The following is a 24,412-nucleotide window of genomic DNA, read 5'->3' as shown; positions in this document are numbered from 1 at the left end:
CACCTTTCCCCTCCAGTATAGAAATTCTCTGCAGCAGTACTGCCTGGTCAGGCCCCTGCCATCCTCTGATGTTCAGTTGTTCCTTGTATTGTTGCTTTACTTTCTGTGCCAGCCTCTGCTGGTTTTTCTGCCCCCTTCCCCCACCCCAAGCCAAACAAAAGAAAACATAAACGATCATTCAACATTTATGCAGTTATACAAAGTGAGGAAAATGTTTCAAATTACACTCCTTCATTGTGTTTTAGCATCCATCCATCAGTAGTCACGGCAGCCTCCCTGCAGAACGAAACCAACCTGCTGCTGATCTACTCTTCCTAGTTACATGTAATTAACTTACAAACTGTACATTCAGGGTTAACACCCCTCTCCCCGCTTTCTGCTGGCTAATTGACTTTTTTAATTAGCTTGATGGGGATTTATTTTTCATTGATGAAGTGATGGATTCCATCCATCTGTACAACAGCTAAGGGCTTTGCTCTGAATATACACTGATACTAGGTTTGCGGTGTGCAGTAATGCAGAGGATTGTGTCCAGTTCCTTCCATTTGATCAGACCCACCTACCCCAAGGTACTGTCAAGCCTAATTAAGATGTAGCAACCTGACTCTCTGTTGCTACCACAATATGGAGTGCAAGCCAAGGAGTGGCTGAAGCCCAGGCTGGAGAGAGGTGTCAGCCTTTGCTGAACTCTGCATGTGATGGGAACTCTGCAGAGAAGTGTATCTGTGTGGTGCTTGGACTTCATACAGTTAAGGCTTCCTAGCCACAATGGTCTTCACTCTTGCACCCAATCTACCGAGGAGCAATGTCCACCAACTCTCTTCAGCTTGAGGAGTGTGGCTGTGATATGTCCCACCACCGAGGACAAATTAGGCCCTGCTGGCTCCCGAAGACCCTTGTCTGTGATGGAGAGGAGGAAAGGGCAGGCTGGGCAGTTCCCACATTGAAGCTCTGGCTACTCGATGGGAAGCTGGAATGCGCAGGCACAATATCATCATGCTCCTTTGGGAGACGCATTTCAAACATTTAGGCTCCTTGCTTCTGAAATCCCCTTTTTTTCATTCCCTAGTGTCAGAAGTTGCCCCCTGAAGGTGCCGTATTCAATAGGAGGAACGGGCATTACTGGTACAAAGGCAGGGTCTGTGGGCTATAGCCTCAAGCCAACCAGCAGGTTCCCCCGAGAGACCTACTACGCTTGCTTTGCTATCTCAGCAATATCCAAGTAGAATCTTCCATGTAGCACCTCTGCTTGCTGAACGCAGCCTTGCAATTAAGGGATTCTCCATCTGCTCCATTTGAGCTCTTTAGTTGCCACCTTTGCCCATGAATTGTGGATAGCTCCTGCTAGGGAGAAGGGAGCCCTTAGGGAAGAGGAGAAGGGAGATGCTGATGGGCTGCCATCTAGCCTCACCGCTGATACAGCTTCATGATGCCTGCCCTGTGCAGGCTCTTCCACAGCTCAGCCTCGAGCAACATGTCGTGGTTGGCATAAAACACCAGAGGCTTCTTCTCCCGCTCATAGTAGTGGTCTGAAAACTTTTGGTAGTTATCCGTGATAAATCCATAGGCGCTGACCTGCAGGTAAGGGGAAGGGTGACAGAACAAACAGGAGGTGGGGGGAGGGATAGCTCAGAGGTTTGAGTATTGGCCTGCTAAACCCAGGGTGTGAGTTCAGTCCTTGAGGAGGCCATTTAGGGATCTGGGGCAAAATCTGTCAGGGATGGTACTTGGTCCTGCTGTGAGGGCAGGGGACTGGACTCTATGACCTTTCAAGGTCCCTTCCAGCTCTAGGAGAGAGGCATCTCCGTTCATTTAAAAAGGTCCTGTCCTAGAGATCCAGCCTGTCCTATCCTAGCCCGACCAGATCTCAGGCTTCAAATGAGTTAGCTGGTCACTCAGACACCACAGTCCACCACCAGTGCCACCCCATGTGCCTGGTACATCCTGGAGGCCATGTGGCACCCAGGAGCATTGATACTGCTGCAGGCACTGTCAGTGAAATGATTCATATCAGGCCTGGACTTGTGAGCTCTACCCAAGTATTTCTGCATCTTATGACAAGGGTTAAAGACCCAAGCCAGGGAATTCCTTTAACTCTGCCCCAGTTCACTCCATCAGCCTTAATTCATGCTGGCCAGCACAGTACAAGGCACTGAGGACTCTTACCTGATCGCAGGTATGGAGAGCCGTCAGCAGCATGAGGGCACCGGTACTGGGCATGTACAGATACCCATACTGACTGTTTATTATTTCAGATCGCAGAAACCTGTAAACAAAGGGAGACCGTAGTACATGAGATGAGTGAAATAAGAGTTGGGGTGCCCCAAATCCCAGTGAACAGGATGGGTTGTAGAGGAAAGACTGAGAATGCCTGGAATAGAAGCACACTGGCCTGCAAGGAACTGGACTGCATTGCAATGAATGGGAACAGGAAGGGGTGTAAATCCGAGGCTGATCACAGTGGGTTGGGCTCCAGTGACTGGGATGAGAGTGGAACTGGACTACATTTCAGTGAGGGGGGGAAGACAGGAGCGAGCAGGTGGGACTGAGGTGGAGGGGTTTGATTGCAGAGCAGGCTACAGTGAACCTAACGGGTAGTTCTAGAGCTTTTTGCTGAATGAACTGGAATTTCCTGAGACACTGTTTTGCCAGAGGCACTGCATTTTCCTTACCTTGATGTTAGATAATGTATGAAATCCGGATGCAGCAGTTTGAACTTTTTTGCAGATGCCTCTGGTCCAAAATACCTCTGCGGGCTATGGCAGGGAGATGAAACAGTTTCATTTCATGTCAGTATTTAGACAGCTCAGTATTTATATTAGGACCAAGAATCGGAGTATTTAGACTGAATCAATGGTGCCTACTGTCAGTAAGAGATCGGACTTAAAGAAAATATCACACACTGAAAAAAATACAACTCTCTGGAGGGCCGAGTTAAGGCTTTTCTCTGAGGCAGAAAATTAGTGAGACACTTTCATTTTTATTATGGAATTAAGGTTGCAACCAGATGTCCAGTGTAAGTCTTTTTTTAACACTGCTCTCTAACTTTGCTTATAATTGTGAAAACAACTGTTGTTAATAGAGAGGAGAAGAATAATTTCTGCATGTGAAGATTTTCTTTATTAAACTTCTGATTTGGTCATTGTGGAGGACTTAGCAATGCTTTTAGAGCTGCTCCAACTTGGGGTTGGGCTCAGCCCAAAGACAGAGTAGAGAGATGAAAGATGGGATCTGGGAGACCCATGTTCCCATTCTGTCACTGCCATCCTGTGGGACCTTGGTCTAGTCACTTAGTCTCTGTACCACAATCTGTACAATGACTCTTCTCTTAAAGGACTGTTGTGAGGTTATATACAGACTGTGAGGAGCTCAGATACTACTGTAATGCGGGCCATATAAGTACCTTAGCTACAGCCGAGACACCTTTGCAGAAGGCAACATGTACTAGCACTGTCAGTGCTTTATCCACCCTGCATTTGGAGGATATTGGTTTCCCAGGAGCATTAAGCCTGAGACAGTTCAGGAGGAGCAGAGAGCAGGTTGGAAGGGTTACTTACTCATCACCCTTGTCATGACCCTCTTGGACAGGGCTGCCCAGTATGGCGGACTTCAGCATGATGTAATCGCGCATGTCTGAGGGGATGAAAATGTACCGCAGGTCCTGCAGCCGGGGGAGGAGAGAGGCACACAAAATACATATGATTGTAGCAGGTGCTACAACATGTGTGGTCACACCCACATCCCCACGTAGATGCAAGAGCCTCATTCACCACTGGCAGATGCCTGAACGTACACATGTTCCTTGGTGAGCATGAGAGCTGTGGCAGACTGAGCCAACACCCAGGTCTTCACAAATAGAGAGGAGGTTTCTGGTGGTAGTGAAAAGAACCAGGGTGACCTCCCAGGAAGGGCCACCATTCTCAGGGCCTCCTGCACTTTACACAGCTGAGCTCCATTCCTCAGTGCAAGTTGCCACCACCAAATATCCGCAGAACAAACGCAGGCTCCCCCCTACCCGCCCGCTTACCTTGGACTGGGGTATCTGGGTGAAGCCATACTCCCCATAGGCAATCAGGGAATTCTTCATTGTGTTCACTGTGAAACCATAGAAAGATGTCTTGGTGCCAACGTCATCTTCAAAGCCTTTGATCACAGCTCCGTTTAGCCTGTGTGTGGAGAAGGGAGAGGACCAGGGCTCTAGTTAAGGACCAGTCTTTCACCAGAGGCAATAAGTGAGATTCTACCCCTATGGTGCTGCTGCCCCTAACAGGGCTGTTGTGTGCCTGTGTATGCCTGCAGAGTTGCCTAGAGTTGCTCACTTTTTACACTGGTATGGCACAGAGAGTTGTGCATGCAGTTTGAGAAGCCTGGAGTCCTGGTTCAGTTCCCAGCAGGGTGACTCATTCCTCATTCTTCTGGGGAGTAGCCATGCACCCAAGAGGTGCCGAGGGCATAGCTCAGATGGGTTACTACAAACAGTTCTCTCTAGCTTGGGCAACAAATCTCCCTCAGTCTCTCCACAGCACCTGGGGTTTGTGCTAGTGTCCTCGGTCTCCATTTCCTCTCCCCGCACCGGTGTGCAGAGCACTCTTGCTGCCTTCACTCTCGGCAGGAGTCACCTGGGAAGCGCTGGCAAGAATTGCACCTTCCTCTACACCGGCCCTAATTGCACAAAGCCTGGCAAATGTCCTTGGAGGCAGCTGATCTCCCGCTGGTGCAAAGTGGATGGAATATGCCTTACACTGGGATATCCAGGAAAGGCTAAAGCAGCCAGAAACGGGCACTATGGGAGAGGGATTTGCTCCGCGGTCTCTGGCCTGAGTTACCATTTAACACTGAATAATCCTGCCCCCTCTGCTGCAGCATCTGGGCACGTGACAAGCAGGGCATGAAAGGGACAGCTAGAGCTGGAGCTGCCCTACCTCAAATGCCCTGGCACCACTTTAAACCTGCCCCTATTAAGACACAAGATCTTTAAGCAGGATCCTCTGTTAGGTAAGGAGCATAACAGCCCCACTGACCCATTCCCTGGCAGGGGTAAGTGTCCCTGGCTCCCGGGAAGTGTGGGCTGCAGAGCTCTCCATACCTGAAAACAAAGTCATGGGCATCTATCTCCTTGCCTTGCCGGGATCCGTTGAGAATCCCTCCATTCCCGACTACGGCACAGCGCACACAGCTTTCGGGGAACCCGGCTTTGTTGACCAGCCAGCTGTTGGCAGAGTCGTTGAGCAGATGCAAGGTGGAGGCAATTACTACAGAGCAAGGCAAGAAGAGGCTAATCAGCCCCAGACAGGTACAGAGTGAGAGAAGCACACTGGTCTAGGACAGGCCTGGGTAAATACGGCCCACCAAGCCACAGGATCCGGCTCGCAGATGCAGCAGGGAGTCCCAGCAGGCTCCCCGCTTTCCTCACCCAACCTGCATGCCACTCAGAAATGTGGCTGCCAGGTGGTTTTGCTTTAAAATCTGTGAGCCCGGATGGGAGGGAAGAAGGTTTTAGGAGCTGTTCCCTCCCCCAACATAATCCCAATGGCCGTTTTTTGGCCAGAAACTGGCCAATGGGAGCTGCCTGTTTTAATAACAGGCAGCCAAGAAGCACCATGCTCCATCCCGACAGGGACTCGTAGTTAATTCACAGAGCACGTGGCTGCAGATGTGCAGGGACGGGGCAGAAAGGAAGGCTGCTTTAGGAAAGTGCTGGGCTGCTTGCTGGTAAGTCTCCTGGCCAGAGCCTGCCTCTGGTACCCCAGTCCCTCTCTCTCCCAACCCTCTGCTCCCCACTCCACATACCCAAATCCTCTACTCCCCTCCAGCATTCACACCCTCTCCCAGATCTGGCACCCCAATCATCTGCCCCGGATCTCAATCCCCTCCTGTCCTAACTCACAACCCAAACCCCTGCACCTCAATCCTATGCGCCCCAATTCCCTGCCTTAGGTCACAATCCAACCCCCTGCACCGCAGTCCAGTGCCCCAGGTCACAACTGCCTCTTTCACCCAAACTCCCTCCCTTGCCCCAAGCTCCCTTCTGCACCCAATCCCAGATCCCGCACCTCCTCCATTAATATCATGGAAGAGTGCAGCCCTCAACCACTTTCCAAATTCTTGCAGTGGCCACCCCCATCAAAAAGTATTGCCCACCCCGGTCTATGACATCTAAAGTGGGCCCGTCCCAGAGCTCCGCCAGCTCCCAGCGCCTCCTCGTGTGTGTCTTGCCGCCTGGGCGTGGTGTGCAAGGCAGGCACTAGGCAGTAGATGCCACAGTGCTCTCTGCTTGCATCATCCTAGGCCTGCTGAGACAGAAGCCTACCCTTGCCCTTTCAGCCACAACTCCGACTTTGCAGCTGGTGCTGCCCACGTTGCCGCTGTTGTTAGGCCCCCAAACGCCCCTTGTCACTTCCCCATTCAGGGGCCGTGTGGCTGGAGAGGTGCAGAGGGTGGGTGTTGGGTAGGAAGGGAAACAATTCCTGTCATCCAGTCTCCAGCAACAATGGAGCGGCTTGTTCAAGAGCCTTGTGGTTTGAGTTAATAATTGTGAAGACACTGGGACCATTTATTCAGGAAAATGTCACAAGATGTTGATTGCAGCATTTCCAAACTGGTCCCTTTCCACCCTCCCTGCTCTGACTCCCTGTGGGGAGGGACACTGGGACATTAGCCAAAAGATATTGAATTCTCTGCTTGCACAGCGGGCGTTTCAATCCTGGCCTGGTGTAGAATGATCTGTATCTAGCCATGCCCCTACCTCTCTGCCAAAGAAATCTGTAGAGCAACCGGCCCCCACAGGATTTGCAACTTGAAGTCATCACCCTTTCCCCTCAGAAGCAGCTTGCCCAACACCTTCCTTCCCCTGGGCACGGACGCTGGGAGCAGGAGAAACCTCAGGCTGTGTCCAACGTTCAAAGGCAAAGCACTTAAAGTGGCCGTGTGGTTACAGCACAGCGCCCTAGGTAAACGTTCTCCACGAGAGGAGTTGCTGATAGCGCTGGGAGCCCGTTTACACCAGAGCTCTGTACCTTGCTGCACTTGGGGGGTGGAGGAGGTGTTTTTTCAGATATCCTGATTCAGAAAGTTACAGTGCCATAACTTGCCAGTGTACACAAGCCCTCAGTGTAAGCACTTGGCTTGTAAATCTGCTGCCCTGTCCCTTCTCCCATCTCTTTCACCCCTCCAGCTACCCCACCCCCTTCCATCTTGTTCACCCACCCAGCTATTCCATCCCCACTCCCATCCCACCCCTCCCATCCTGTTCACCCAACCAGCTATTCTTTCACCCCCCCAGCTATCCCATCCCCTCCTATCCTTTCACCCAGCCAGCTATTCTATCCCCATCCCATTCACCAGCTATCCCACCCCCATCCCATTCACCCCCAAGCTATCCCACCCCCTTCCATCCTGTTCACCCCTGCCATCCTGCCTCAGCCCATTCACCCATAGCTGTCCCATCCCCTTGCCTACCCTACCCTAGCTGCCCTGCCCCCTCTGCCCATCCCCTTCACCTGCCCAAGCTGCACCCCCATCCCACATAGCTATCCATCTTGCAACAAGTGATGCTGGTGGGAGGTGCCCAGCCCAGCACTACAGGAGAGGTTCTCCCAACAGCTGTGGCATGGGCAGCAGTGGTGCCACCTTCCCTCCCAGTGTCATTCCATGTGGGAGCTCATGCTCCATGGCCCTGTCACTCTGTGCCTGTCAGAGTTCATGAGTGTGGAGGGTTCTGGGATACTCCTGGGACTAGGAGTGTGGCATCTAGCAAGTCATCATCAGGTCCATTACCTGTGTAGGACAAGCTCTGCCAGCCATATGGGACACTGCGCTCCTTCAGTCTGTGCCAGGTTTCTGGGGTGAAGTGCTGCTCCCACAGCAGTACTGGGATGCGGAATCTAAAGAGCTTCCCGAACCTGGGGTCTGCCTTCACTTTCGACATCAGCGACTGGGGGCACCGGCTAGCCTGCAAGAAGAAGGAACCACATTTTGGTCTGGAGATCATTCCACACTTCTCCTTAAAGCCTGCATCCCCTGCCAGATGCCAGAGAGGTTTGAGATGGATGTACCCACCCAGGGATGTATGCTGATTCCACAGAGAAGTTTTCATATTTCTCTTCAGCAGCTGCAGCTCTTTGAATTGCTGTTACTACTGTCTTTTGAGTTGTGGGACCCTGTACAAGCACTAATCATGGAGCAAGGCCTGTGCGCTAGGCGCTGTACAAATACAGAATGAAAGGGTGGTCCCTGCCCGATGGAGCTTATATACATATTGGTCGGAGTCCAGCTGGGAACGCCTGGTTCCTGTCCATGGTTCTGCCAATAGCTTGATCTGTGACCTCCAGCAAGTCACTTCCCTGCTCTGTGCCTCAGCTGCCCCATCTGCAAAAGGAGCATGCTGGTACCCAACTCAGAAGGAGGGTTGGTTGAATCAGTTAATCACTCAGTGATGAAGAGTGTTCTATAAACAGCAGCGCTACCGTCTACTCCACAGACTTATTCTGTGTTAAGTGGATTCCAACACTTTATTAGTGACTCAGCTATTTCCTCATCACAGCTCAAAAGTACTTTCCTTGCAGCTTCAAATCACAGCCAGAGTTATTACTGTACCAAGAATGTCCATGGAAAGCGAGACCATAGGGAGATGAGCATTACACAGGCCCATCTACCCTGGCTTGGCAAGTCAGTGCGACAATCACGTGAAAGCAGAGTTCTACGTAGGATTCTGCCATGGCTTGGCAAGTCAGTGGGGATGACTCCCCATACAAACTGGGTGAGTATGAGTTATAGGAGTGGGCACTCTATGGTCTGGATCCGACTCCCACTGACTTCAAATGGCACTGGGGCAAGACCACTGATGCTCTGCCATAGCTTAGCTAGTGTGGACAGTACAGACCTGGGCTTTAACACTTCCACACATGCTGCTCAACAGCCCTCCGCTTCCTCCCACCAGCTAGGACTTCTTGCTTATTTATTTTGCTTGCGAAGGTTCACCAGAGACGGCCAGCCCCTTGCCAGTCACATCACGGGGAGAACATAACACAGTTGACAGGTGCAGGAGTTGAATGTGAAGTGCCACCACACCCACTATCATTGGGAGAACTGTTCTGGATTAAATTCAAGGTTCTCCCACCTTCACCCCATGCTGAGCTTTGGAACAGTGTGGCTTGCTTTTCTTCCATTAGCACTTCTCCTGTTCTCGCTTCTTTGTGGTTCTCCCAGAGCTTGGCTCTCAGGCTCCAACATGCCATGAGGAAAGTTACTGGCCTGCAGGAGCAAATCACTCCCAGTCTGGTTTATCAGGCCCAGGTGGTGTGGGGAGAGCTGAGGAATGGCTGAAACTCTCTGCTTCTCTAAACCAAAGGTCCAGCCTTGTCAGAATTGCAAATCTAGGATCACTCAGTCTCTTTAGAGAGGGGTGGTGAGTGCCAAACACCTTTCTAATGAACAGCCCTTATTTTCCCCTTCCTCTTTGGGTTCTTTTGCAAGACCCCAACCTAGCTAAAGTCTTTGGAGAGACGAGGACAAAGTGATAAAAATGACAGCACTAAGAATATGCTCATTACCTGTTTCTTGATGGGCTCAGCCTTGCTGGACTCAGAAGAATATTTAGATGGCTTCCCACTGGGAAAAGAAAAGACATAGGCTAAATATCCTTCTGCGCTGAATTTCACCTGTGTGCATTTCTCTTTCCTGCACTGAGGAGCATAACAAGATCCAATGGCTTCTACTATAGTTCTTCCTGTCCCTCTCACTGGGACTCAACTCTAGTTGCAAGTTAGGCAACCTGGGGATTGGCCAAGTTCTGGTACTGGGTCAGTGTGTGACCTGGAGCTAGTTGCTTTGCTCCAAGCATTTAAATCTGCACTGATTTTGAGTGCCTGGGTTTTTGCGAGCCCTGTTTCAGAGGCCCCATGATTCAGAGCTGCCATGCCTTTATGACTCCATTTGCAGTCAATGGGAAGAGACTTGAGAGATGGGATCTGCAGCTGGCTGGGAAGAAAATCATGTGAGGAAACAGCTCTGGAGCAGGGGCAGTGGAGCCTGCAACCCTGTGAGAGGCTGAGGAGCAGTGAGCGATTGTGAGGAGCATGGTTCAGCTGCCCAATGCAGATCCCTGGAACCCAGAGCAGCAGGTGGGCTCGGTTCCCTTCCCCCAGGAAGAGGAGGAAGTACAAGCTTCAGCACTACAAGTCAGGGACTGAAAGCTGGGCCAGGAAACTCTGGGTTTGTTCTGTCTGGGTTTTTCTCTCACCAAGGCCAGAAACTGAAAAGGGACCTGGCTGGAGCTCTGGGCCAAGGAAGCTGCCAGCAAGAGGCACGCCGGTGAAGAACCCCCTGCCACATTGTGTCCAGGCATAAGGGGGAATAGTGAGTGTTTCCTGGCACAGGCACTTGGAGTTATGGATCTTGTTCTTTGCTCTGCCACCTATCCTGCGTCACCATGGGCAAGTCTCTTAATAACTATCCCAGTTCCCACTGTAAAACATGTGAAAGCCCCTCTCCATTTAGATTGTACATTCTGTGGGCCATCAGTTATGCACAGACCTGATGGGGCATAAAAGAGCAACAGCCCTTCTCCCCTAAGCAAGGAGTTAAACTAATGGAAATAAACAAACCACAAGGTGGCCAGTTCCAATCCAGACCAGGGCTGAAGTGACTGACAACTGTTGCTGAGATGCTGGCCCCCTTCCAGTCCCATCACAAAAAAGCAGCTGGGAGTAAGCGAGCCCCTGCCTGGAAGTCTCAGCACAGAGGCATGGGACCAAACTTCCATCCCATCCTGCAGATGGGCCTTCCAGGCCTGGGTTAGGGGCACGGACAAGGCAATGTAGAAGCTGGCCCTGTTGCTGCCTGCTCTGGGGATACTTGAAGCTCTGCTGGACAGGACTGTCAGCCCAGGGCCCTCGACCTGCACAAGATCCATGTGAAAAGGAAAATAACAAAATGCCGAGGTCTGATGCTGCTGGACCCATCCCATCTGGGAGGCCACAGTAAGGATTCCCCACAAGAACAATTGGCAGGAGGAAAGCATGACAGATGGCATTTATATTCCTCCGAACCACTCACCTGTTCATGCTGCTTTCTCTGTTCAGGTCATGACTTCCGGTGTCTCGGGACATCCCTCCAGGCACCAAGAGCAATGATTCTTGCTGCAGCAGGCTAGAACAGAGACCACACAGGGAGCCTCAGGGGGGAAGCGTAACCACACCGTCATCTCCTATGTCTCCTGGGCCTCCGCTGTCCCCCTCAAGTGAGAACACGTGAGCACGGGAGTACCAGCAGCAGCACAGGCTGGTCCTGTATCAACTAGATTCATGAGACACCTAAGCAAAGGTATCAAATCTCAAGTTGGGTGTAACATCTCAACATGGGCTAGACTGGCCAAAAGATAAGGGCCTTGACCCCAGCCATGTCTGTTGCAGGAAGTGGGGCAATAGATTTTCAAAAGCAGGGAGGACCTATGGAAAATTCAGGGGACAAGGGCTCCCTTTGAAATGGGGGCTATATCAAACCAGGGGTTTTCTCTCTTCAGTGCTGTCATGCTAAGACAAGACTGCAACAGTTTTGCCCATTGTGACATCTACATTTTCTAACATGAGACGTGCATGGAACCAATGTATCCTCTAACTCAGTAAATACACCCAAATGAAGAAGCCCAGGCATGCCAGAGGAGTATGAAAGGTGTATAGAATTGTATCGCATAGTGGAGTACTTAGCGACCATCAAGTCTGCTGCACTTCACACATATTAGCTAATACCAAGCTGATGAGACCAATGATGGAAGTTGAGACTATGTGGGAAATTCAAGGGGCCAAATGTGAGTGTTTTAGAGAAAGTGGGAACCCTGAACGATCCTGAAGGTTCCCAATGACCTAAGGAGCCATTCAACTCTAGTTTTCTTGTCAAAATCTAGCCCAGGTTAGCAGGGTGGAAGTCATTAGTAGAGCTGTTTAAAATGTGGAATTTCCATCCTTGGGGAAACTCCAAGATTCCAAAACTCGATTTTATCCTGAGATGGGACAAAATGTCCCTCCCCGAACTTTGTGCAAAATGAAATATTCTGAAAATATTTCACTTCAATCTTATAAAAATGTTTCATTTAATATGAAATCAAAGTCAAAGCAGTGCAAATGAAACACATTTTAACAGCTTCTCAGGAAAAACTGAACAAATATCAAAATGTTTCCTGGGAATGTACCCGTTTGGTCTAAACAGCGTAGTCCAACAAAACTGTCCTATGGGGCAATTTCTGACCAGTTATAGTATTCTATAGCTATTTCCCAGCCAGGGCCATCCACACCCATACACAGAATACACAGCTGCATAGGGCATCTTAAACTGTGGGGAACCACTGGGTCTTAATGTCCATCCACCTGCCTCTTCCAATCCCTGTTCTGCAGCTCTGCTTCTTCTGGAGAAGATTGAGTTAATTTAAAAGTGGCAAAGCCTGCCAGAGCTATGGGCAGACACTCAACCTGTGAAAGAGCCATTCCAGTGGCAATGAAGTCATTGAACAGGCCGACCCCAGGTAGATACTGTCCATTTCTAAATTTATTGTGTTAGTCTACAGGGCCTTAGTTTAAAAATGTCTTTAGTGTGCTGCTGATTATAAAATCACATCCTACCCCAGGCTGCTGTTGGGCATAGGGGCATCAGTTCAATAGGATTGTGTAGGGTCCCATAAATCTCAAGGACATCCCTGTTCATAGCCCACATGAAATGGGTGGGTGGGTCTCAGATGAGCTCCATCCATGTCACCTGCCCAAAGGGGGCATTCTCGGAAGAGAGGCCAGTCACTGAATGGAGAGACCAAGGGAAACTGAATTTCTCTCATGCTCATACAGGAGCAGTGATAGGATGGTATAGGGACATGCAATAACATGGCCTCTCTCTGATCCAGAACAGGAAGGGCCCTCTAAGACCCCTTAGAGGCAGGTCCACCCTCACCCAGCCCCATCCACAGGAAGCCGGGGGGCAGGACTAGGCATATAAGAGCTGAGAGCTCAGTCAGGACCCGGCAGCCAAACAAGCCAGATGCCTGGCTCCAGCTCCCGCAGCGAAGGGCTCAGCCGCACTGCACCTCATGGGGAGGACTGGGTTGGCCTGCCAGGACCGCTGCCGGCCCCCAATCCCTGGCCCAGGCTGCTGATACCGCTGCCACAGCCTGAAAACACACCGAGCCCTCCGAGACCCCTGACGGGCCCAGATGACTGGACTGGCCCCACCTGGGCCCCTTCCTGAGCCAGAACCCATGGACATCCTGCCAGCCCCTCTGTCGCCAGTGGACACCAAGGAGCAGCACCTGAGCCTGGGGGAACTGGGAAGCGGCTCAGGGTAGCCGACCTCGGGGCACCTGAAGAGATGGAGGTTGGGGGGGCAGCGCATTGCAGCTTGGATCCCCGCTGACCCACTGACCTAGTCAGCACATAGCGGCCTGGATCCCCACCGACCCCGTGGCTGCAACACTACCACTGTCAGGGCCCTGGGCTGAGATGCAGTGGAGTGGGTGGGCCTGTGTTCCCCCTGCCACTCCTCTCTTTGGGTGGCAGGTTCCCCTGTGGGGCAAAAACCCCTGTGCTTGCCAGCTCTCTGTCAGCGAGGAGACTATCCCTGCCCGGCTGGGACCTGGCCGAAGCTCCAAACTGTTGAACTGCTTCTGATAAACATCTGTCCGCCCCGCCTTGAACCAGGGCTGGGCCCTATAAATGGGGAATTATTGAACTACTAGTGTAAATCACTAGTCTGTCTGCTCTACCCTGACCCTTTTAGCTCAGGCTGGGCGTTAGATCCTGTCTCTCGGCCAACAGCTAGGCCGAGGCGTGCCACACAAACTTGGCAACTGCGGCACAGCAACTGCCCTCAGGAGGGGCACTCTAGGGAGTCAGCGTGGCCTCCCGCTGACATTGGACCCTTTACAGCATGGCTACTCAAGTTTGGAAGCTCTGGGGGCCACAATGATACTCTCAGCATATGCCAAGGGCTGCAACTTAAGGGTGGTTGCGTATACATGCAAATATATATGCAAATAGCTTCCTTCACACTGACGGGCATGAATACAAAGATTAAGGCAAGACTATACAACACACAGGCCCCATTTAAGTCAGTTTTGCTGATATTAATAAAATTCAATATTTTCCCAATTTCCACCGATATGACAGCTCTTTTAATGAGCAATGACAGTCTAGGAATTTAACTAGTAGTAAAATGCATATCAACAGAAGACCATTATGTTGACTGCTTTTTTGCTTTAGCTCCCACCCATGGGCACATGTTAAATAGCCCTGCTTTACAGGATAGCTGGAAATGCTGCTGCCTATGATGTAATTGCCCTGCGGGCTAACAGAAAAAAGACCTCAGTCTTCCTGGCTACCAGCCTGGCACCCTCCATAAACAGAAAAGCCCTCATAAAAAAAAGAGAGGCCACACTTGTGCAGAACAAGTTGATTTTTCTGTCTTTTCAGGTAGCTAAGACAAGTGGACTAGCGGGGACAGTGTCCTGCTGCCTTTGCCCTTAGCTGTGTGTCCTGTGGGTCGGCCTGAAGAGGAGATTAAGAAAGAAGAGGCAAGGCATTTCGAGTCAGAGGCTAGGGAACGGAGAGGAGTCTCAGGCTGGGATTCAGTGAGCCAGCTTCCTGCGTTATGTTTCATTCAGTAGAAAATGTCCCTGTTTAAACATTAACCATAGCCCATCAAACTACAGTGAAGCAAGAACACAACCCAGCTCACAAAGGACTCTCATCAGTCCAGCCCAGGACTGGGGGTTAATCTGGCCTTAGCCAGTGCCAACCAGCAGAGAAGCACCTGGTGTTCCCTGCAACAGGCTCTGCTCAGTGCAGTGAGACAAATGCCTCCTGGCTTTTCAATGACCCTCAAAGTTAAAATAACAGGCCTGAGTGAGGCTCAGACATGCTGATGAAGCAGCACTGGTGCCAGATCAATTCCCAGGCAGATAAGGACCCTGGAGACCTCGGCTGGTGACTTGCTTGGGAACTTATTGAGGTCGGTTTGTGATCTCTGCAACCAAGTCACTTATGCCCCAGGCCCTTTCATTCTCTGAATGGCTGGGCCACCTCTATTGAAGTCACCATGCTAAACACAGGGAGATGCTGAGGATTCCTGGCTCTTACTGAAGCCCATAGGGGTGGAGGGCACCAATAGTCCTGATGAGGGGGCCTGTCTCGCTGCAAATAGTAACAAAGTAAAAATATACATTACAGTTTTTAAGCTAATCAGTGTTCCTTCAGTGACTTGCCACAAGATGCCTGAATATGTTGTTGTTAGAGCTGAGCAGGTCTAATATCTGATCAATTTTCTTTTTTATATATAGCTAAACTAGCATTTGAGGGCTTAAGTAGCCCCTGGAATCATGATTAAAGTTGCTCCCCATGACCACCATAATCTGAAACACTGCCACTGTTTGACTTCCATGGAAACCTGGAGCTCTCCATGGGTGATCTGAGAGCTTACAGTACCAGCCGCGCAGCTTGGGTATGTTTTGTGCAAAACCGAGATGGATCTAGTGGATGAGACGGGCCGTCTGGAGACTGCAGACCCTGCAAACTTATACTCTCAGAGGCAGGAGAGATAAGTTTACAGCAGTTCTGCATCCGGTGTGCCAGCTGGCCCCCCTAAGAAAAGGGGGAAAAAGGCTGCTATTCATCAGCAAACAGAAGGTTCACTTCAAAGCGATTCCAGTGACAGCTTCTGTCTGGATGAGGGGAGCCAGCTGGGGAGGGGTTGCTTATTGTCAGGTGCCTGCATTAAAATGCTTTACCGAGGATGAAACAAGCAGCATGTTGTTAGAGACCGAGGAGCCAGGGACAGTGAGAGGCAGGCGGATAATGGAGCTGCCTCCTGGCCCCTCTCTCCAGGTTTCTATAACAAAAACGCCAGAATTTGCACCAGCATTGGGTTTCTGGTAGCTCTACCAGGTTCCCAAGATGTACGCCATTCCTCAGTGCCCTCTGAGATTGGGGTGGTCTCCTTTGTGCCAAACAGGGCTGAATGCACAACTGCATTTGGGGGAGTGGCCCCCTCCTTTCAGCCTGCTGTGTCCCCCTTAAAAACGGTAATGATAGGGGCTGCCTGTAGTGTCATGAAAGAGGTCACTTTGGCAATGGCCTCTTCTTTGAGTCAGATCCCGCTTCCTTTTCTAATACACAACACAGGCTGCCTCTCTCCTGGGGGAGCTAGACACTTTGGCATGCTGGGAAAACCTTCTGAATTAACTGCTGATCAGAGCAAGTGCATGTTTTCCTTTAACCAATGCTCTGGCTGGTGAGGAAGCAAAGATACTAATTACTGAGCAGCACAAACACGGCTCTTACCAGCATTTCCAATACAGGCCCTTTCCCCCTACTCCACCCCCTTCAAAAAATCTGCTTCATGTGCAGTCTGAGCCTCTTTCTGGGCTGAAACTCAATGAACCAGGTCCCAGCCAGCTGCATGGGTAATTCTTTTCTTTTTACCAGTTAAGTTGCTTCCCCCAGACACCCCTAATGCTACCTCTGAGCTGCTGCTTTTCCTGGATGTTCCAATGGGCTTATGACAGATGTTTGTGATCTAGGAATTACTTTGGGGAAGTCCTCTGGCCTATGCCATACAGAAGGTCAGACTAGATCGGGGTGAGCAAAAGGGCCTCCGTGGTCTCCGCCAAACAGGTTGATCCTCACAGAGGCCCTGCTGCTCCCCCACCCCCAAGCCAATTAGGGCCTGGGAGTGGGGGGGAAGCACACAAAGTTTCCTCCACCCTGCCAGGAGCATGCGGAAGCACCGCACACTCCTGGCAGGGCAGGAAGAGACTTTGCGCGCTCCCCTGCCCCCCAAGTCCTTACTGGCTTGGGGGCAGGAGGGGGAGCATGCGGTGTCTCCTCCCATCGCCAGGGGCATGGGTGCCTATGGGGGAAAACTCGGGGGGGGGGGGTGCCAAAGGCGCTCCAAACCAATCATGGTCTGTGGGTGGAAAAGCAGGGAAGTATCCTGGCCCCTCCCCCTTCTACTGAGGCCGTGCTCCTTCTGGTGAAACCTGGGGCCACTTCAAAAATTTCTGAAGTGGCCCCCGGCAAAAAATTATTGCCCATCCTTGCCCTAAATGGATCAGGGGTGACTAGTTAGGAAGGATGCTGAGGGTCGGGGGGGAAACCAGCCACATGACCGTGTCTTCCCCCATGTGACATGTCCTTGTGCCACCAGGGGAGAGCCCGGACAAGGGTATGAGGCAGCAGCAAAAGGCCTGCAATGTTTTCACAGAGGCAGATGCCCATAATGAGCATTACACAGAAGGCAGCAGAGAACAATATGCTTTGGGTATTTAGGGAAGGGCAAAATGACGCCGGGTGGAGTGTGGATTTGAAAGGCAGCCTTCAGACATGCACAGTAACATTGTTCATAAAGATTTCTTGTCCACATATTAGCAATGCATGCTCCAACTCCCTCCGTGTGTATTTACACATACCCAAGGACTTTGCATTGCTCAACAGAGACTGGAGCCAAAGGAAGGGGCTATGCAAACAGGCTGGTACATGGTGGGAGGAAGGGAAAGAACAAGACTTCTGATAAGCTACAGAGCAAGCTAGGGGGAGGAAAGGTTGAGATGAGGCACACAGGGGCGCTCTGGCAGTCACTTTAGGTCTCCCATTGCCCAGTAGTGAAGTTTTATTAGTTCATGACATCAAGGGCTTGGGTCTGCCCATTCCACATCCACTATGGGCGCAGGATGTTTTGTGACCCAGCACGTGTTCACCCTTAAGCGGAAGGAGATTCCTGAGTGGAAGTTTTGCCACCTTCAGGCAAAACCAGAAATAAACCCACCCTGGATGAGTAGCTCGTGAAATAAGAGCTGGGGGAGGAAAACCCCCGGCCCCACCCCCGAGAGGCAGGGCAGCGCACATGCTCCTCCCCTTTCAACCACGGAGAGGGGACACGCGCTCACCACAGTATCCCCAGCCTCAAGAGCTGCCTTAGCTGAGCCCAGCACACCCCAGGGAAGGGAGGAGGCAGGGTGTGCTGTGCCACACAGCTTGGCCCCAGTCTCCCCAGCCCCAGAGCACTGGAGGGAGGGAGGAGAGCACACCACACAGCCTGGCTCAGCTTCTGTAGCCCTGAGAAGAGCAGAGGGTGTGTGGTGTGGCCCCAGAGCCCTAGGGGAAGGAGGAGGGTGCGCCACACAACCTGGCCTAGCTTCTCTAGCCCTGAGAAGGGTGGAGGGTGCGTGGTGTGGCCCCAGCCCCAGAGCACCGAGGGAGGGAGGAGGGCGCACCGCGCTGCCCAGCCTCTCCAGCAGTGGGAGGGTGGGTGCTGGGGACAGCAACACGCTGCCCCCAGAACACCTACAGCAGGCCTTCTGGGCCTTCCCCCACCTTACACAGCCAACACTCACGCCACCCTGAGCCGCTGCCACCTTCTTTCTCAAGTTGCTCCGAGAAACAGTTCACCCCTGGCTCCTCTGCTAGGACTTTCCTGATGTACTTAGGTTCTCGGGCAACGCTTCAGCTTTATGCCAGGTGCAGGCACTGCCCCTATGAATGTGATTTTCAGCTTATGGAGACACAGTGGAACAATCAAGAAGAGAGCCCTGGCAGGTAGAGCTAGCCAGTTGTGTATGTACCTGTCCATGACCCTGGGTACACACTTAAGTTGCTAGCCCCTCTCACTGCTGGGGTCGCCATGGCTACGCTCTATTTTTCGCATGCTGGCTTGACTGGAAGTAGTGTAGATATGCATCCTTGAACTGGGAACAGCCCCCAGCTCAAAGTGCAGACATAACCTGGTGTCCTTTGTGCTGCATATGCGCTTGACTCTTTCTGATGCAGTGATGTAGACCAGATGGAAAACCAGGGCCAAAGAAGTCACTGCCTAAGCAGAAACCAATGTGGAGGATGCCATCCGCTGCGAAATGCTACCTGCTGGTGCCCACTTCAAGATGGCAGCGGCTACTGGCAAGCATTGGGTGTTATATTTTGTTCAGAGTATGGTTTCCATTGCAAAGGGAACTCGGCAGACTAAAGTGCAGGGCAGTTGGGTAGCAACTGCTGTTCTTACGAAGCAGGCTGCTCACTGGTAGCATGCTCTCTCAGATTACAAGCACTACTGGCCCATCATAGCAGAGGTCATTGGTGGAATGAGTTTGGAAGCCTCGTGCTGGCAGCAATACATTTTTTGTTGGGGAGATATGCAGCAGCAAAACATTGGGTGGGTCTTGGCTGTATTTCAATTAAGTACATCAGCCCCCCAAGTGCTGCAGCACCCACCCCTTGCCAATCAAAGAAGCACCATTAATAGGTTCTGGAGGGACCCACCCTTCTTTCTCTTTGCAGGGATGATAAGATCTGAGTCTCTGTGAAACAATTAAGTGGCACAGAATATTTTGTTCCCTTTCTCCAAGAAAGCCAGAAATAGGTAGTGACTATAAATAAAGGTCAGCCCCTTCCCTCTCCAGACATTGCATTCCAGGGAACCTTAAAGTATGTAGAGTTATAAAGCACTTTAAATCCTGTACAGACCATTCCAGCTAAAATAAAGCTTAAGGCAGATAAGAACATCTGACTGGGACTCTACTGCAAAATGCAATCAGCTAAAAAGCAGAGTCAGATTCATAACATTCAGAGCCAGAATGAGCTCTACAGTTGACTGTTCTCAAAGCTGAAGAGGGGTTCAGCCCTAAGCCGTGCTTATCTCTGATAAAACTTAGATGTTGCAAGAGAAAAATCAGTAAAATCAAAATGGGTAGAAAGCCTTGCAATCTGCCAGCAAGCCAAGTAAGTAACTGGAGAGACACGGCGTTCCCAGAGCTCTGCAATGCTGTAAGATATCTTTCTCTCCTAGGATTTTCATAAGCAATCAACGTTGGCCTAAATGTCAATGGTAACAGACTCATAGGGGTAGCCATGTTAATCTGTAACGTCTACATAGCAGGGCATAGCTTGTTTCGGCTTTAGCAACTTGAGCTCCATCAATTGCGTACTTAAGTTGAAATAACTTGTTTTGGCTTTTGGCGCTATTTACACAGCAGGAAGTTCTAGAAAGAGCACTCTTCCTCCAACTTCCCTGACTCCTCATAAAATGAGGGTTACAGGAGTCGGAGTAAGAAGTCCTCCTGCTCAACATTATTTTGACATTATATCAAAATAACTGCTTGCAGTGTAGACCCGGAATATGTTATTTGGGAATAACTGACATTATTCAGAAATAACGCTTTTGCATAGACATAGCCGAACTGAAAAAACAAAGAATGATCCTGCAGCACCTTAGAGACAAAAAATGTAGCTATCATGAGCTTTCGTGGGCACAACCCACTTCTTCAGAGGAATCAGTACAGATTCACAACAGAGGAATGGTAACAGAGTTAGGCCAAGTGTTTTAGGAAATCCTACCCCCCTGTGATTTTTCTAAGGCTCCTGGAGTTGGGAGATCGAAGCCCAATTCATACCTTTGCTTACACTGGCACCAATGCAGGGACCAAAGAAGAGAGAATTTGTGCCTGCCCTTTTAGGGGATGACAAGGGCACATACAGGCTGATTAGAGGAAGGCTTCACTGGCTTCCCTACTTTGCAGGTCTCCTTCTCCTCTTGCCCAACAACAGCTACTTTGGCCCATGGCAGGGGTGCAGTAGTGCAGGCCCCCTCAGATTTTTTTTTTATGCTCCCGGACACTCCAGCACCGAGGGCTGATGCAGAGGCTGCCTGCAGCAGTGGGAGATTCCCTGGAGAGTAGGGAAATTTACACTTGGCCCACAGCCCCTCTGCTACAAGGAGGTGGGGCCCATTCCCTCCAGATAGTTGTTTTTCCTGTTATGGGCTTCCCACCTCCCCCACACACCTTTGCCAGTGGAACTCCACTGGCTGCCTTAAGCACATGCTCAGGAAATAAGCAAATCCATGTGAGAAGGAGTTCAGAAAACGACCTGGACCTGTAAAGCGCTGAGTGCAAGGGCAGACGGAGCAATGGAAATGTCAACAGTCTTTTCCTGTGTGCTAATAATCAACTATAGTGATAACCAGGGCTCGACAATTAACCAGGGCTCTACAAGCCGGCACAGCCGCGCAGCGCAGTCTGCGCATGCACAGCGTGCCGAACCACGCAGCTTGGCGAGCCCTGGTGATAACCATTCCCATCCTGCCAACACCGGACCTTGCTAAGTGTGTTATTGGGAAAGAAAAGTAGAAGTAAGGCCTTCATGGTCCATGAAATCCTGTGGACTCAGGTTTTTGGCATCCGAGATCCTGCACTGCTTTCCATCTTCTGCAACTGTGACCCACTGCATAAAATGAGGGGGAATTACAGGTCCCCTTCCATGCCAAGACTGCAATAAGGGTATGTCTAGACTACAAGGTTTTGTTGACAAAAGTGGACTTTTGTCGACAAAACTATACCTGTGTCCACACTGCCTTTGAGTTATGTCAACATAATGTCGACAAAACTCAGCAGTTTTGTTGACGTATGTAAACCTCATTCTACGAGGAATAACGCCTTTTATCGACAGAGTTCTGTCGATAGAAGGCATTATTGCATCTACACTGTCCTTTGCGTCCACACTGTTATGTCGACAAAGCGGCTTGCTTTGTTGACAGAACTGGATGTAGTCTAGATGCTCTTTGTCGACAGTATCTCTCGACAAAACTTCTGTCGACAAAACCCTGTAGTCTAGACATACCCTAAGTAGCAAGAGCTCAAAATGTAGCAGCTCATGCTTTTAACTCAGGAGCATCCTGGATCAGTTGTGCCAGCCAAGATGGCAGCCATCCTACAACTACTTCCCTCTGCACAAAGTGGCAATCACATTTGTATTGTGTGGCATTCTTCATCCACTTCGCACAGGTGTGCTTGGCTGTGCAAAAGCACTGGAGAATCAGACTTGGGCATGTACATAGCACAGTGTGTATGTATGTAGCACATCTTATCTGGAAGGGTTCCACCATACTACACACACTAACTATGAGTCTCCAGTAAAATTCCTGTTACTTGTGAAATGAACCAAGGCAGCTGCTCATCTCCTAGTCTTGTAGGGAATGCATGCTTGGTTTAATCTGTATGCATGCTTGGGATTGAGTTCTGTGGGCTGGTGCTTGGCTATATATACTAAACACAGCCTTTCAGTTAGAGCATGGGTTCCGAAACGGGGGGGCATGCCCCCCTGGGGAGAGCGTGAAGAAATTCCAGGTGGGGCATGAGGTGACCCAGCGACACAGTTTTGCTGCTATTTTTTTGTGACGGGGAGGAGGGGAGTTAGGGTTTCTCAAAAATCAAAAAGGGGGCATGATGCCGAAAAGTTTGGGAACCACCAAGTTCAAGAAATGCCTGAGGTTATCAGTTTAGATACAGATTGTTTTAGGTTTATGATTTAAGGGTCAATTACAGTTCAATGGAATCACAGAGATTAGGAATTTGGTTCTGGGCTTGCGATTTCATATTTTGGATTTAGGATTAGGGGTTTTGATTTAATGTGGGGAGGCAGGTGATGCTGTTTTGTTTGACCCCTACATCCTAATGACCTAGGTTGGTGCTTTGAACATTGTTTTGGGATTAGGATTTTGAGTCTACTAATAGATTCTTCCTATTTAGCATCCTGATGTCCCCAGGAAGCAGCATTGTCCAGTGGCCATGGCACATGACTCAGGGGCCAGGAGTCTTGGTTTCTATTCCCAACTCTGACATTGTCCTACTGTGTAGGATCCTAGACAAATCACTTCACTTTGCTGTGCCTCTATTTCCCCATCTATAAAATGGGGCAGTACCTCCCACCGCACTCTGTGGGATGAAAATTGAAAGAGGGGCTGCACACAGCTCACCCACTGCTGTGTGACCTTTAAACAGGGCTGCAGAGAGCAGCAGAGGTAACTCCAGTTGTGCCATTTCCCAGCAGGAGAAGGAATTACAGGATTACATCTGCATATTAGGGAAAGGGAGAATTTAGCAGAGCTTATGGCTAGAAAGGGGGGAGGATGCGGCTCATGTCTGAGATCCACAATAATGTCTAAATGAATTGCCTATGTCCCCACAACTGGGTGAGTTCCACTGTATTTACATATACCAGCTCCAGTACCACTCACTGATTCACTTCCAAGCTGATACAGTAAAAACCATCATCCTGAGCCGCTTGTTACATTCACTCTCTTTACATCTGTTGCACAGCACGGCCCAGAGGTGAGCAGTGCTTCTGAGGTACATGCAAGTGCAAATAGGGCACAAACTGCCAGCGCCTCCTAGCAAAGCAGGATGGATTAGTCCCCTGGAAGCAAAATATCCTGTGGTGAAACTTGCCTGACACACACGGCGACTACATTCAAGCTACTTCCACACTTTTTCCATCTGGGTGGGCGGTGGATGGAACCCTCCTTTGGGGGCCTGCTAATGCCAGATTAGGAAATGGTGTCCATTAAGTTTTGCTGGTGCTGGAAATCTCCCCATAGGCACATCTTTAGTGCTGGGGGGCCAGGCCTCCAACTGGCTTACATCTGTACTGCCCTACTGAATTCAGAGGGCCGCATCTCCAGCTGGGATGAATCAGCCTCAACCCACAGAAGACCAGGGTCTACTGGGGTAAGTACATTTGTGTAGCTCTGGTCCAGATCGCTCGAGCTATGCTGATTTACACCAGCTGAAGCGCTGGGACCCAGAGAGAGTCCTATGCACAAAGCACTACACAACCCTTGGCCAAAACGTGCGGAGGCTCGACTGAAAGCTGGGGGCAGCCAGAGGCCTGACACCCCCGGGCACTTAACATTCCCTGCCTTTCTGCTCCCAGCCCTCGGGGCCCAGATTAAAACGCCCCGCTTCTCTCCCGCGCCGTGCCGCCGCCTCATGCTCCAGGGCGGCGTTTTCCACTTCACTCCCTGTGTGTGGCCTTGGCTCCGTCTGCCCTTCTTTGTGTCTGTCTGTCCGTCCTCCCTCCAAGTCGCCTCGCGGGCTCGCTTGCTCTCGGTGTCTGTCTGTCCCTCCCTGCAGGTGTCTGTCTGTCCGTCCGCGCGCCATTCGGCTCCGGCCCCACGGCGGAGCATGTGCTGCGCTGCACGCAGGGAGCCCGAAGTTCTCGGGAACTGTGGCTTCCCCTCCGCCGGGAGCTCCCCCCTCCGCCGGCCGCCTTACCTGGGCTTCGGGGGAGCCTGCGTGGCGCGCTCGTGTCCGCACAGCAGCACCCAGAGAGTTACCGCCGCCAGGAGCAGGAGGCAGAGCCGCGCCCACCGCGGAGCCCCCATCGGGGCGGGCAGCCTGGGGCGCCGAGACCCCGGAGCGCAAACTCCGGCCGCCAGTGAGCGCTGAGCGAGCCAGCACCCGGGCGGCTCCTTCCCCGCGGGTGCGCCCAGCCCGGCCGCTCGCTCCGGCCCCGCCCCAGCCCCTGCTGCCCGCCGGCTCTCGGGGTCCCTCCGGCGGGGGAGGCGGCGCAGCACTGCCCGGGGGGCCGGGCTGAGCGAGGAGCGCTGGGAG

The 24,412-nt window shown here is 51.2% G+C and overlaps 1 protein-coding gene across 1 annotated transcript; it reads right to left on the bottom strand.

The window, feature by feature from the left end:
* Positions 1 to 430: 430 nt before the first annotated feature.
* Positions 431 to 24,298, bottom strand: ST6GALNAC2 (ST6 N-acetylgalactosaminide alpha-2,6-sialyltransferase 2). The gene is made up of 10 exons (XM_075903593.1): positions 24,074 to 24,298; positions 11,056 to 11,148; positions 9,552 to 9,609; positions 7,777 to 7,951; positions 5,087 to 5,252; positions 4,028 to 4,166; positions 3,558 to 3,661; positions 2,673 to 2,756; positions 2,167 to 2,266; positions 431 to 1,575 (listed from the first exon to the last, which is right to left on the bottom strand). Exons 1-10 carry the CDS (start codon positions 24,181 to 24,183, stop codon positions 1,408 to 1,410), a joined length of 1,197 nt encoding a protein of 398 aa, XP_075759708.1. The 5' UTR covers positions 24,184 to 24,298; the 3' UTR covers positions 431 to 1,407.
* Positions 24,299 to 24,412: the final 114 nt, after the last annotated feature.

This window comes from Pelodiscus sinensis, chromosome 20, assembly GCF_049634645.1.
Source record: "Pelodiscus sinensis isolate JC-2024 chromosome 20, ASM4963464v1, whole genome shotgun sequence".
Classification (NCBI taxonomy): domain Eukaryota; kingdom Metazoa; phylum Chordata; order Testudines; family Trionychidae; genus Pelodiscus; species Pelodiscus sinensis.
This window is presented reverse-complemented; position numbering and strand designations above follow the sequence as displayed.